Here is a 12,835-nt window from a genome sequence, read left to right as displayed (position 1 = left end):
AGTTATAACTGAAAAGTACCCATTCCAATTTGGTTGTTGGTTTGGCAGCCTTTACTCCCCCTACCCATTCCTGCTTTGGCTCATCATTTAGAGTCTCTCTACACGAGACATCTTACATGAAACTTCTCAAATGTAGGGAGATGCAATGTTAGCCGTGAATCATAGTTTAAAAAGACAGAGCCAAAGGCTCTGTCAATTTCACCTCTCTACTCAGAGCCCCTGGAGATCCCTCCTCAGAGGGTTTGTTAATTTCATTTTTGCCTCTGGGAAGGGGAGGTGAAATTGACAGAGCTTTCGGCTCTGTCTTATAAAACTATGCTTCCCGGCTAACATTGGGTCTCCCTACATTTGAGTGTTCTTGTGTAAGATGTCTCGTGTAGAGAGACTCTGCGTGAAAGCCCCTTTAATATAGATCTGACTTACGCTATGAGGATCTTTAATGTTTAGAAAGGGTTCTTTAAAGGGTTTCTTCTTCTAGTTTTCTTTCCCTTTCATTTAGCTCACCCTCCCTTTGGCTCAGGAATGTTGGGGGGGAAGCATATGTGTGTGCCTTTTACCTTCCATTTGTGAGCAATGAGGTGTTTCCGAAGCTAACAGACTGACTGCTGTTTGCTTTATTCTAAAACTAGAATTGACTTTTAGAGTCTCGGAGGAAAAAGAGCTTCTGTTTAAGAACATTTTTCCCCAATGAAATTAAACCATGAGTTTGTGCTGAATGTCACCACACAAAATGTAGCTACAGCATTGCAAACATAATACTGCAATGCAAATAATATTTAAATCAAAGGATTTTAAAACTGTGTACTCTGTATTAAAGTTTGTGTGTGTAAGGGAGAGGGAGAGTGACTGACTCTTCACCTACATTAATACAGTACTATTTGTTTTTCTCCCCCTGCAAACAGAAAATCCAAGGGGGAGGGGATTTTTCATTAAAAAAAAATCAGTGCTATTGTGTCCTTTGGTGTAAGCCATAAAACAAGAGCAACAGACACAGTCCCTTTGAACTTGAAATCCCTTTCTAAGCTGCTGATCTAGCCTAAGCAAGAGAGAGGAGATTTACTAGTGAGAAACATTTGCGTCCCCCTCCGTTTTCATTTTCCTTTTAAAAAAACTCCTTAAGCAAGTTTGATGCTGCACCTCTTCCCATAAATTTAAAAAAATATTATTGTAATGTAGGTCAGTGAACTGAAGCGCCACTGTACACCATGGAGGATTAAAGTCAGAAAGGCAACCCTCTTCCACTCCCACTAGGTCATATGACAATATAAACAAGAAATGCAAGGAGCCTTCAGCTTTTTCTTGACCTAATCCTTTGTTTATGCACCACTTAAACTGACTTTTGGGGTCGCCTCTGTCTGACATTAAAGCCCTTAAGCTTTTTGAAGTTTCCCTGAAGTTAATAAAATTAGTCTGCCCTCACTGCGTGGCCCCTGTCTGCTGCCTCAGAAGACGAGTATGCATCCGTTGTTGTCTTTGCAGCAGTGGTTTTTTAAACTTCACATTTTATGACCTGAAAAAAGAAGAGGAGAGTGGAAGAAAGAACCTGAAAGCCAAAAAAGGCTGTCCTGCTAATAGCAACAGTGATTCACGTGGTAGTTGTTCTGAAAATATAGAGGGGATTAAAGGGAGAATCGAGACTGAAGCCAAACTACTGGCACAGTAATAAGAGATGACTTTTGGCGGAAGTAAATAATAAGCTTTATTAAAATATTTCAGAAGAAGGCAAGGGACAGTATACAATTGAAGACAGCATGAACACAGTAGTTGTCCCACACCAGAAGACAATTGAGATCAAGTAAGTTTTAAAAACCCATCAGTGTCCCCCGCCTTCATGGATTGAAGCCATCTTGATCAGACATAATTTTATATTAGTTTTATATACAGTTTTATATTATTTTGATATTGAGTGCATGCTGTAGACCAATGATTATGTTTGGTCACTAATTTTGTAATCCCATGTTATTGTATTGTTCCATTGTATATATTATACTGATAATATTGCATTGTTTTTAATTGTATAATCTGCCTTGAGTCTCAGTGAGAAGGGTAAATTGTGAATTAAATCAAGCAATTGTTCAATTATTCTACCAGTATGGGCAATCAAAATGTGTTATGGTCCTTTTTAAAGGTTCTGCTCTTTTGCTGCTGATACTCTAATTTTACTGCTGTTGGACAACAATGTGAAGAGAGTTGCTCTTTTCCCACTATTAACAACAAAGAGGCTCCCTCACAAGGAAGATCAATTATATAAGCAGTATAAACCGCACACGGAGGGCAAATGAATTAACACTTATACAAGAAGTGAAATCTAAACTCATTCAAAATTCAATAAATAAATTTTTGTAATTTTTATAATAACAGAGCATTTTTGTATTATAATTTTACTGCCGGCCTTGATTGTCGGGTGAGATTGCACAAAAGGCACTATTGATACCTCAAGGACTTGGCCATGCTTCCTTAGGGTTTCTAGCTAGAGGGAAAGAAACATGTCCCAATCGTAGTTAAGTCTTTAAAAGTCTTGAGGATGGAAACTGAGGAAGATAATTCAACTCTGGCTCCCAGCTCAGAGGGAAGTAGAGCTAGAGAAGAGCATGTAGAACAAGTGGGGACCTGCAAGGACTTGCGAATGGCATCTCATGTTCCCCTCTCATACCATGTCCTCTTTCCCTTCCCTGCCCCCGTAGCCTCTCCCCCTTTCCTGCTTCCCTTCCAAAGCAGCTTAAATCATGCTTCTTGCCTTCATATTATCCTCACAGCAACGCTGAGAGGGCAGTTAGACTGAAAGTATGTGACTGGATTAAATTCACCCAATGAGCTTTTAAAGCAGAGTGGTGATGCGAACCTGGGTCTCCAACTGGGCCTAGGTGAGTCATGCAAGTCATGTGGTATCAAGTCACCCAGTAGTTGTTTCTGGGACTGGTTCCAATGAGTCCTCCCTTAAAGGCCTGAACAGCCCTGAAAAGAGCCCTGCTCCCATCCCCTGCCTTTCACTAACAGAAACCAAGCCTGAAATACTAATAAATAAATAATAATAACTGCGCTAATATACTGCTCTTCTGGACAGATTAATGCCCCACCCAGATCGGTGAACAAGTTAGTGTTATTATTATCCCCACAATACAGCTGGGGAGCTGCAGCTGAGAGAAGTGGCTTACCAAGGCCACCTACTGAGCTCATAGTAGTAGTGGGATTTGAACTAGTAGAGTGCTATTTTGCAGCTGAACCACTTAACTGTTGTGCTACAGCAGCTCTCTACTGACTTAACGGTTACTTGGTTGCCTAGCAACAGCCACTGACTGTATAGGAAGATTGATCTTGTAGGTTCATGGCTCCAGTCTATGGATTTAAATATCCTCAGATCAAGGCCGCTTGGCTATTAGTATATAAGATAGGATGGTGCTCAGTCCCTACCCCACTCCCATCTACGGGCAAAAGAAGGGGTTTCAGTCAAATTGGACCCTGGAGCATGATGGCTGTGGCCTGGGACCTGGCAACTGCTTAGAAGATCATGGGTCAAAAAGCAGCATATAGATGTGGGGTGGTAGTGGAGGGAGAAGGATTAAGAATATTATGCAGCCACCTTTCATATTTTCCTCAACCTTTCTCTTCTCCTGCTAACCTCTTTATCCTTAGTAGCCTTCTTGTGAACAGATTGCTGGAGAATTATGAGGGATACTTGGACTGGTCCTTAAATACAAATACATTGACTCATTTTGTGACTTCATTGCGAAGCTTGATTTTGAAACAGTGTCTGTCAGATTCATTATCCCTTGTAGACCCTTGTAGACTCAGATAGGAGCCTAGGTCTTATACTGCATTGTTGCTAAAGAAATGAGTTAATCTGTTACTCAAATAGGAAGTCTCCTTAATTGGTTGGGGGAATTAACATCAAGAAGGCAGCAAGAGGGGGTAACTAGGATTCTCCACCTATGTCTATGGGGATTATTCCTTAGAGAACTCTCAAATAAATCAAGCAGATGTTCAACTGGAAAGAGGTTTTTATTAAAGAGAAAATAAATACAAATCACACACAACATGCATACAAGGCTAACTAGGGGAAACAGGGAGGAAAGTAGAGAAAGGAATCCGGGAAGGGCAATAATTACCAGTCTTGAGGGTAGTAGGGATCTGTAGAGGCAACAGTGAAAACAACTAGCATTTCACGGTGAAGAAGTCTCAAACTTGAGGTTCGGTGTATAGATCTAGAACACACATACAGAGTACATTGCTAGGAAAGCCATGTTATAGGGCAAAACATACCCTGGGGCAAACCAGACGTCTTGCTTCCAAAAACAAATTAATGGGTTGTCCAGAAGTAGAACAAGAAGTGGGGAGAGGTTTGGTGGTTCCTATCTGAGGTATATAGATGAAAATATTGCTTGATGACCTGGTAGGTACTGGGAGAGAGGGCTATCAGGTGTGCTGAATAGCTTTGATTAGGGTAAATGGGTGAGGGGAAGCAAAGGAAGGCATTGATGAGATTATGCAGGGAGTTTTCACAGGAAGCTTTGTTATTTCTGTGTCTCTCTGGGGTGTGGAGGGATAGTCAGTCAGTCACCCCCCTCTGACTCAGGTCCTGGTAACTTTCCAGTCCTCCTAACCAGCTGGCATTCGCTCTGGGCCAGGCAGTACCATGGACTTATGATGTATGAGGAAGGGGTTTGTGATATTACATTCATAAACTGCCCTATCAGCGTGGAGAGGGGGGTCTGACTGCTAACAACTGCAGCTACAAAAAATGTTCTCTTCCAACTCTGTCTATCCTGGAAGATGGTCCCCTACTTTGACACAGTGATCCGGTCACCTGAATCCATGCCATAGTAACATTGAGACTACACTACTGTAATGTATTCTACGTACATCTTCCCTTGAAGCTAACTTGGAGACTCCAGTTGGTGCAGAATGCTGCAGCTCAGTTATTAGGAGCTAGGCAGAGCATGTATATTACTCCTATTCTGCAGTCACTCCACTGGCTACCCATCAATTACCGGCCCAATTGAAGGTATTAACTGTCATGTACAAAGCCCTTCATGGCCTTGGTCCCTTATATCTGAGGGGCCACTTCTCTCTCTATGCTCCGCCATGGCATCTCATCTGAACAAGGCCTTCTGCAGGTGCCACCTTGCAAATGGGCAAAATCAACAACTGCCTGTGTATGAACAAAATTAATTTCAACAAAGATAAATATAAAGTTCTGCATTTAGGTATGATAATCAAGTGTATAACAATAGGATGGGGGGAGACTTGTCTTGGCAGCAGTACATGTGAAAAGGATCTAGAGGTCTTAGTAGATCATACATTGAACATGAGTCAGCTATGTGATGTAGTAGCTTAAAAGGTAAATGTGATTTTGGGCTGCATCCACAGAAGTACAGTGTCCAGATCGCAAGAAGTGGTGGTATCTCTTTACTCTGCTCTGGTTAGATCTCACTTGGAATACTGTGTTCAGTTTTAGGCACCACAGTTTAAGAAGGATGTTGACAAGCTTGGAATGCGTCCAAAGGAGGACAACAAAGATGGTGAGGGGTCTGGAGACCATGTCCAATGAGGAAAGGTTGACAGAGCTGGGTATGTTTTAACTTGGTGAGGAGATAACTGAGGCATAATATGATAGCCAGGTATTTGAAGGTCTGACACTGAGGATGGAGCAGAGTTATTTTCTGTTGCCCAAGAAGGTCAGACCAGAACCAATTGGTTATTAAATCAAAAGAGTTTTCAGTTAAACGTTAGGAAAAACGACTTGACTGTTACAGTGGTTCCTTAGTGGAACAGGCTTCCTCAAGAGATGGTGGGCTCTCCTTCTTTGGAGGTTTTAAAATAGAGGCTAGATGACCAGCTGAAAACAATGCTGATTGTTTGACTCAGTTTGAATTCAGGCAGATCGTGAGAGAGCGAAAGCAGGAAGAGGTGAATGGTAGGCTCTCCTGGTCCTTTCTTATATGTCCAGGGTAATGCTGGTTGCCATTTCATTTCATTTCATTTATTCCATTTGTAGCCCGCCCTCCCCACAAGCAGGCTCAGGGCAGATTGCAGCAGTTAAATCGTACAAATACAATGTACATTAAAACAATGAATGAATGAAATCTGGCCCTCAAATCAAAGTTGACTTATAGTGACGCCTGGTGGGATTTTCATGGCAAGAGACTAACAGAGGTAGTTTGCCATTGCCTGCTTCTGCAACCCTGGTCTTCGTTGGAGGTCTCCTATCTAATTACTAACGAAGGTTGACCCTGCTTAGCTTCTGAGATCTGACAGGATCAGGCTCTCCTGTCCTATCCAGGTCAGGGCACATTAAAACACTAAAACCAGATAAATAACAATAGATACAATAGTTACTTTGGAGTCAGGAAGGAATTTTCTTCCAAACCAGATTGGCTAAGGATTGTGAAGTTTTTGTTTGCCTTCCTCTGGGCATTGAGGGGAGAGGTCAGTGTGTGTGTGGGCGGTGGTGTTATCAGAACTGCTTTTTATAATGGGGAAATTAGCTTTGCAGTCTGTAACTAAAATTAGCGCGGATCTAACCTGTGTTTATGGAGGTCCCAATTCCAGACACTCTAGTGACAAAGAGGCAGACTACAAATAGGTTCAATCACGTGTATTTACTAATAGTGTGGCGTAAGCCTGAACTTGCACATACACACAAGAAAGCATACAAGGACTAGGAAATACAGAGTAAGAAATATAGAGACTGTCGCATTAGCAGGTTCCCAACGATGGTAAGGGAAATACTCACTTATCCTGAAGCGGAGCAGAGACACAACAGCGAGGTGGTCCAATGCCAGCAATGGATCCACAGACAGACAGCAAGGGGTTCTGGATAGGAATGGTCTGAGCCACAGACAGCAAGGGGTTCTGGATAGGAATGGCCTGAGCACCATGTGGTCTGAGAGACCAGCTTAAATACCCCAAAACGTACCCTGGTGCTGGTGCTGTACTTGGTGGTTCTCACAGATTAAAACAAAGGTTCTAATGGGTTACTGAATGGCTTGGATGGGCCACTTTGGTAATCTGATTGTGATAAGTGACACCTCAGGAAGAGGGGACAAAAGAGGGAGGGGGAAATCCGAGTGGGCTGAATGGATGTTCCAGCGGACAGGGTTTGCCCTGATGTCATCAGCTCTGGAATGCGGAGGTTTCTTTGAGATGCATTCTCTAAGTGCTTGGGATGGTCGGCACTTAGTTCCTTCTCCGGGGCGGCTCCTAAGATATGCAGAGCGGGGCGAGGTACTCTCGCTGCGGACGTGGTGTGCCCACTTCACCGAAATGGCTTCTCAAAGCAGTCTTCTTCCCTGGGTCTTCTGGCTGCCTAAGAACCTGGTTGCCGGCTGGGCATGGCAGGGGCTGATTAGCAGGTTGCCCGGTAGCGGGGGCAAGCTCAGGGACCGACCCGCGGGAGGCTCCAGGCGGGAACTGACCAGGGAGCGCCTAGCCAGGCTCGCTGGAGGTTCCCTCAGCAGGCGCCCGGCTGCTAGCAGCGGCTTGGGCCCAGATGAGGCAGGCTTCCATGGAGGCAGGGGGAACAGCACGTAAAACACAGTCCAAAGCAGGGAACAGGCACGGTCCGTGGCAGATGGCAATGCAGGCATGGGGCATACTTGTAATAGAGTCCAAACACACACTGGAAAGTCCAGATATAGGTCTAGGCAGGGCTGCCCAGGAAAAGAGTCCTTTGTGCAGTTAACCAAACATGGAGTCAGGGAACTGCACAGTCTATTGCAGCAGCAAGGTAATCAACAGCAGACAGGAAACTGACACGTGTACCAGAACACACACGTGCAGGGCAATCTTTGTGTAGCAGTAAAACAGCAATGCAGGAAACTTTAACACAGTCCATGGCAGGCCTTAAAGCAGGAGAGGGGGCCTACTTGGCATCAGTGTGGGGGGGGAGAGCTGTAAATTTCCTGCATTTTGCCAGAGTTTGGACTAGAGTTTGGGTACCCTCCAGCTCTCTGTTTCTGTATTTCTGTGTGCATTCTCTGTTGTGGCAACCCCCTCCCCCCCCAATGGAATGGCCTTCCTGATGTTAGGAGGGCCCTCTCTCTCTTGGCTTCCTGGAAACTATGCAAAACTGAATTATTCAGGAGGGCTTTTTTTACACAGGTAGAAGGGCTATGCTGTAAGGAAATAGTTCAGAGAGATTCTTTGGTAAAGTGACTTATGACAGTTTTATGACTGCCAATAACAAAATTTTATGTACATTAGTTGCATTTTTTTACCCTCCAGAATCATTGCAAGAAAAAGCATAAAAATGTGCAACCTGCATGAACCAAATAAAATATTTATTCCTTTTTATATTTTGGTTTCTTATTCTCGATTACCAGAATAACCTACCAAATATTGCTTTCTCTTCAAGAAAGCAATATTTTCTTATTTCTCTTCGTAAGACTCTTGTTATGATACAGAGGTGCAGTGACTTCGGGGGAGTTAGTAGCATCCGAAGATATTCACTCCTTGGGGATTAGGTTCACTTGGTTGCACCTTATGCTTTGCCGGTGCCCCAGGGAGGGTCGTTTATCTTTTACTGTGCAACAAGCTTGCTGCCTCTTGTACCTGATTGCTTAATTATGAATCCAAACTTGGCATGGTGACTCCCACTGGGTTAATAATCTTGAAATTAAAATTCAATACGGCTGGTTAAAGACATTGCATTTAATAAATCAACACGATTACATACTCCTTGCAAAAGTGAATTTTTAAAAACTGTATTGTAGCAATTTGCCTTATTCAGGCAGGTGAAAGAATCTGTTGAAATGAAGTTAGTGAGGAGCTGAAAGCTGATAAGGTAGATCTATCTATATGAATAATGTCAGGGTTCTGAGAAATTTTGATACGTTTATGGCAACAGAATTAAATCTGATTGACTATATAATATCTAAAGCCTGCAACCAAGTAAATGACTGGTTAGCTTTAACCATCCTCCTCTCCACAAGGTTCTTGGTCTATGTTGCTTCTTTAAGGTGGCAGTGACAGTGACAGTAGATGCCAGAATTGGTAGAATTTCCTTTATATGCAACTTACAAAATTTTAGGCTCCTTGGCTTAGCCCTCCATACTTCTTTTGCTCCTCACATCTTTCAAGCCAACAGGGGTAGCCCTGGCATTCTTAGCCCTTTTGTAATGTTTTGTCCCTTTCCTACTACTATTTCCTTCTCTTTTAAATTTCATGTCATATTCATTGATTCTTGAGGTTTCTGCTTTTGAGCCCAATATCTACTTTATTCTGTTTTCCCTGACTCTTGGCAATCCTCCCTTGCATGTTTGTCTCACTGAATGTCATTATCCTGTATGTCAGACAGCCTCTCCTTTTTAAATGCTGGCCAATTTCTTCAGAATTCTCTGTCACTAACCTTTTTATGTCTCAGTTCCCTGTCCTATCTTCCTTTTCTCTCAAGTCTCCTCCTCCTTCACCACACCAACTTTTTGTTGAGGTTCAGTCTATATTTTTCCTTTACCGACCTTGATTCTAGCATGTCTTTCCTTTCTTTACTACTTGAGACTTCTTCCCAGCTTGTAATACAAAACTTCTTTTGTCATCTGGGTTTTAATCCCAGCCAAACTGACACATTCCTCTTCCCTCATAGAACCTGGAATAAAAAAAATGGGCACTTTTTCTGTGATTGGTTTGAATGACTGTTATTTTATATTTATTGTGTTGTTAAAAATTATTTAACTCTACCTTCCCAAACAACAAATATGTTCGAACTGGCAAACAAAATTCAAATACTTACAAATAAGGAAATCATTCATAAATGTTAAAATTATCATCTTAAATAATCAATAGCAGAAAAATCCATAAATAAAAACAGAGAAAAACAACAAAACCAAAACCAAGTGCAACAGAGTAGACCACTGCAAACCAATCAGGCAAACACTTTATGAAATGTAAATTCTGTGCCTGCCTCCAAAACACTGATAATGAAGTAACGAGGCAAACAACATGGTGCCACATCCAAAAAGGCCATATCCCATTACTTAAAAGACAGATTGCTCTATAGAACTAATTTTAACTTTTTATCATAAGCATACACAATGAGATACAGCTGGCTTATATATCATAACAGGTGATGATATTCAAATGTTAGTAGACCAACCCCATTCAATCACAGCAGATGCATTAATTGCTATTGTAGGCACCATTACCACAGACACAGTGGTTTGGATCCTCTGGACAAGTTATGTGTGCTTTAGACAACCTCTGACATGAAGCACTCTTCCCCTTCCTCTGGCACTTCTGTTTTTGCAAGGGCTCCTTGAAAACCATTGATCCTGTACAAATTGAAGTGCTAGCAGAAGAGGAAACACAGTCATTGGCAGCAGTTGCTTTAGTGCACATGAAACTTGTCCATAGGATCTAAGCCACTAGAATTTTTCAAAAAGAAAAATACTGTAACTGACTTGTATACTTTCTTTTTTCCAGCTCTGTGATGATTACAGTGTGATTGGTCGTTCATTGTTTAAAAAAGAGACCAATATACAACTTTTTGTGGGTCTGAAGGTCAAGCTGTCTACGGGAGAGGAAGGAGTAATAGAAGGTGGCTTTGGGCAGAGTGGGAAATTTAAAATCCACATTTCAGGTGAGTTGTTATTTTGCTGCTTGCATAAATTCAGAACTATCTTGTCCTTAAAAAATCCTACTAATTGTATTATATTATGTATTCAGATTAGAGATGGGCATGAACCTGAATACAAACCAGTGGTTCGTGGAAGCTCGTTTCCATGAACTTCCACGAACTGGTCTACTGGTGTTAAAAGGCAGTTTAAATGGCCATTTCCTCAGGGAAATGGCCATTTAAACTTTTCCTGCCACTTGCAAATGGCAGGTCCCTTTAAACGCCCAAATCCCACAAACCCCAACCCCCCAGCCCCAGCCCCACACTTACCTTGTCTTCTCCATGGCCTCCTCCCCCTCCTCCTGCTAGGGGTGGGAAGGCCATTTTAGGCCGCCTCCACCATTGCGCGGGCCCGCAGAGTGGTGGAGGAAACCGAAAATGGCCTTCCCGCCCCTCAAATGGCTGCCACAGCAGCCATTTGAGGGGCGGGAAGGCTGTTTTCGGCCTCCTTTGTTGCTGCTCGGGCCCGCAGGGCAGCAGACAAGGCCAAAAATGGCCTTCTCACCCCTCAAATGGCCGCCGTGGCTGATAGTTTAAAGGGAACTGCCAGCTGATAGTTTAAAGGGACCTGTCGCTTGCAAGCAGCAGGAAAGGGTCCTTTAAACAATTAAATGCCTCTTTCCCTGCTGCTAAGCAGCTGGAAAGGGGCATTTAAACCCCACGAACCACGAACTGATTCAGGAACTTGCCCCAGTTCGTGAGAGTTCGTGGTTCCTGGTTCATGGAAACCCACGTACCACATGGTTTGATTTTTTTGTGGTTCATGCCCATGTCTAATTCAGATATACCTGTGGTACATAAATAATATGTATTGAGAGACTGTGATCAGAGCTGAACTGAAGACTCCTTTTTGTTAATGTCTTATAGTCCTGTAGTTTTTTCATCAATGTGGAAAATAACAGTGTTCATAGCGTAGCAGATGTTGCTCTCTCTGTGCATTGCTTTTGTGACATAATTAAATAGCCAAATCTTACTGCTGATTGAGTTGGAAACACTTGGGGAAAAATATGCTTTGGCGATTTGGGAGGTGTTTTGTCACCAACCCTATTTTCATGCTAAAAAAAATGTTCACAGGTGAGTATTTGATTTAGTCTTACTTTATTATTATTTATTGGCAACATGTAGCACTTTATAAAAGATAAGTTATTACCTGTAGTCTTGCAATACCAGGTCTGCCTTCTATAAGCAAATGGTCAACACAAATTGTGATTTATGATGTAAATAGGAATCAGAAGCTTCAACTCGTCTTTACCACAGAAAATTTAGTCAAGGTAGTTCAGTGCTACTTGTTAATCCAGACAAGGAGCCTTCTAGATTGGCTTCACAGAAGCATTAACTGTTGTCAGAACAATTGTGTTTCCTTGAGTCTTATGTGAGGAAGTGAGATGAATGAATGAATGGACTAAATAAATAAAATTTTGCCTAGTGACCACTTCTGTATTTCTAGTGTCAGAAATATTGTTCTGAGAAACTTTGTTACAGTCTGCAAGTTTGCTCAATAGTGTTGATCAATTCTGTAATACGCAGAATAAATATTGTAGGGTCACACACAGCATGTAAATTCAAACTAAAACATAACATGTAGACTCTATTTAGTTCTGGGTAGACACAGTTTTCTACATTCTTCTCAACCCAGTAAGGCTCCACTTATTCGGAACTCTGAGTCCCATGAGGGACTTTTAATACCAACTTGTGGACAGCTGTCTAGCCTCCAGCATGTCTGAGAACCATATTCAGGTTTCCTTAGGGAAACCGGCCATATCTGTATGTATTGCTTTCAATTTCTTTTGCATATTTAGATCATGCCCAATTAGGTATAGTTGTTTTAGGTTCCCCCATGTTGAAGTTTTAATTAAAATATAAGACTGATTTTTTAAAATAACCTTACTCAGCCCTCTTCAGGCTATCCAGAAAGAAGAGTTCTTCAGCTAAATCTGGTTACTTTAATCAGCCTTTATGACCTATTTTAGCTTTGAGCAGAGCTTTGATATGTTCCACATGTTTCCCCAGTATTTACCAGGTTTGTGAGGGAAATTATATTGGGATATGAGGAATAGTAATGTTAAATTATCAATATATTAATGAAAATTAATTAGGGATGTGCGTTTCGGCATTCAGAATGCCGAAAGAATGCCGAAACAAAAGTGTTTCGGCTTCTTTCGGGGAATGCCGAAACGTTTCGGGGAATGCCGAAACGTTTCGGGTAGCCGAAAGAAAAAAGCCGAA

The 12,835-nt window shown here is 42.1% G+C and overlaps 1 protein-coding gene across 1 annotated transcript in view; it reads left to right on the top strand.

Annotated features, from left to right (window-relative positions):
• Positions 1-12,835, top strand: part of EEFSEC (eukaryotic elongation factor, selenocysteine-tRNA specific) — a 295,418-nt gene that overhangs the window by 178,313 nt on the left and 104,270 nt on the right. The window contains exon 6 of the mRNA XM_054978534.1: positions 10,417-10,573. Coding sequence (XP_054834509.1) covers positions 10,417-10,573 — 157 coding nt within the window. The remainder of the gene's footprint in view (positions 1-10,416; positions 10,574-12,835) is intronic.

Source organism: Eublepharis macularius, chromosome 4 (assembly GCF_028583425.1).
Source record: "Eublepharis macularius isolate TG4126 chromosome 4, MPM_Emac_v1.0, whole genome shotgun sequence".
In the NCBI taxonomy this organism is placed as follows: Eukaryota; Metazoa; Chordata; class Lepidosauria; order Squamata; family Eublepharidae; genus Eublepharis; species Eublepharis macularius.
This window is presented reverse-complemented; position numbering and strand designations above follow the sequence as displayed.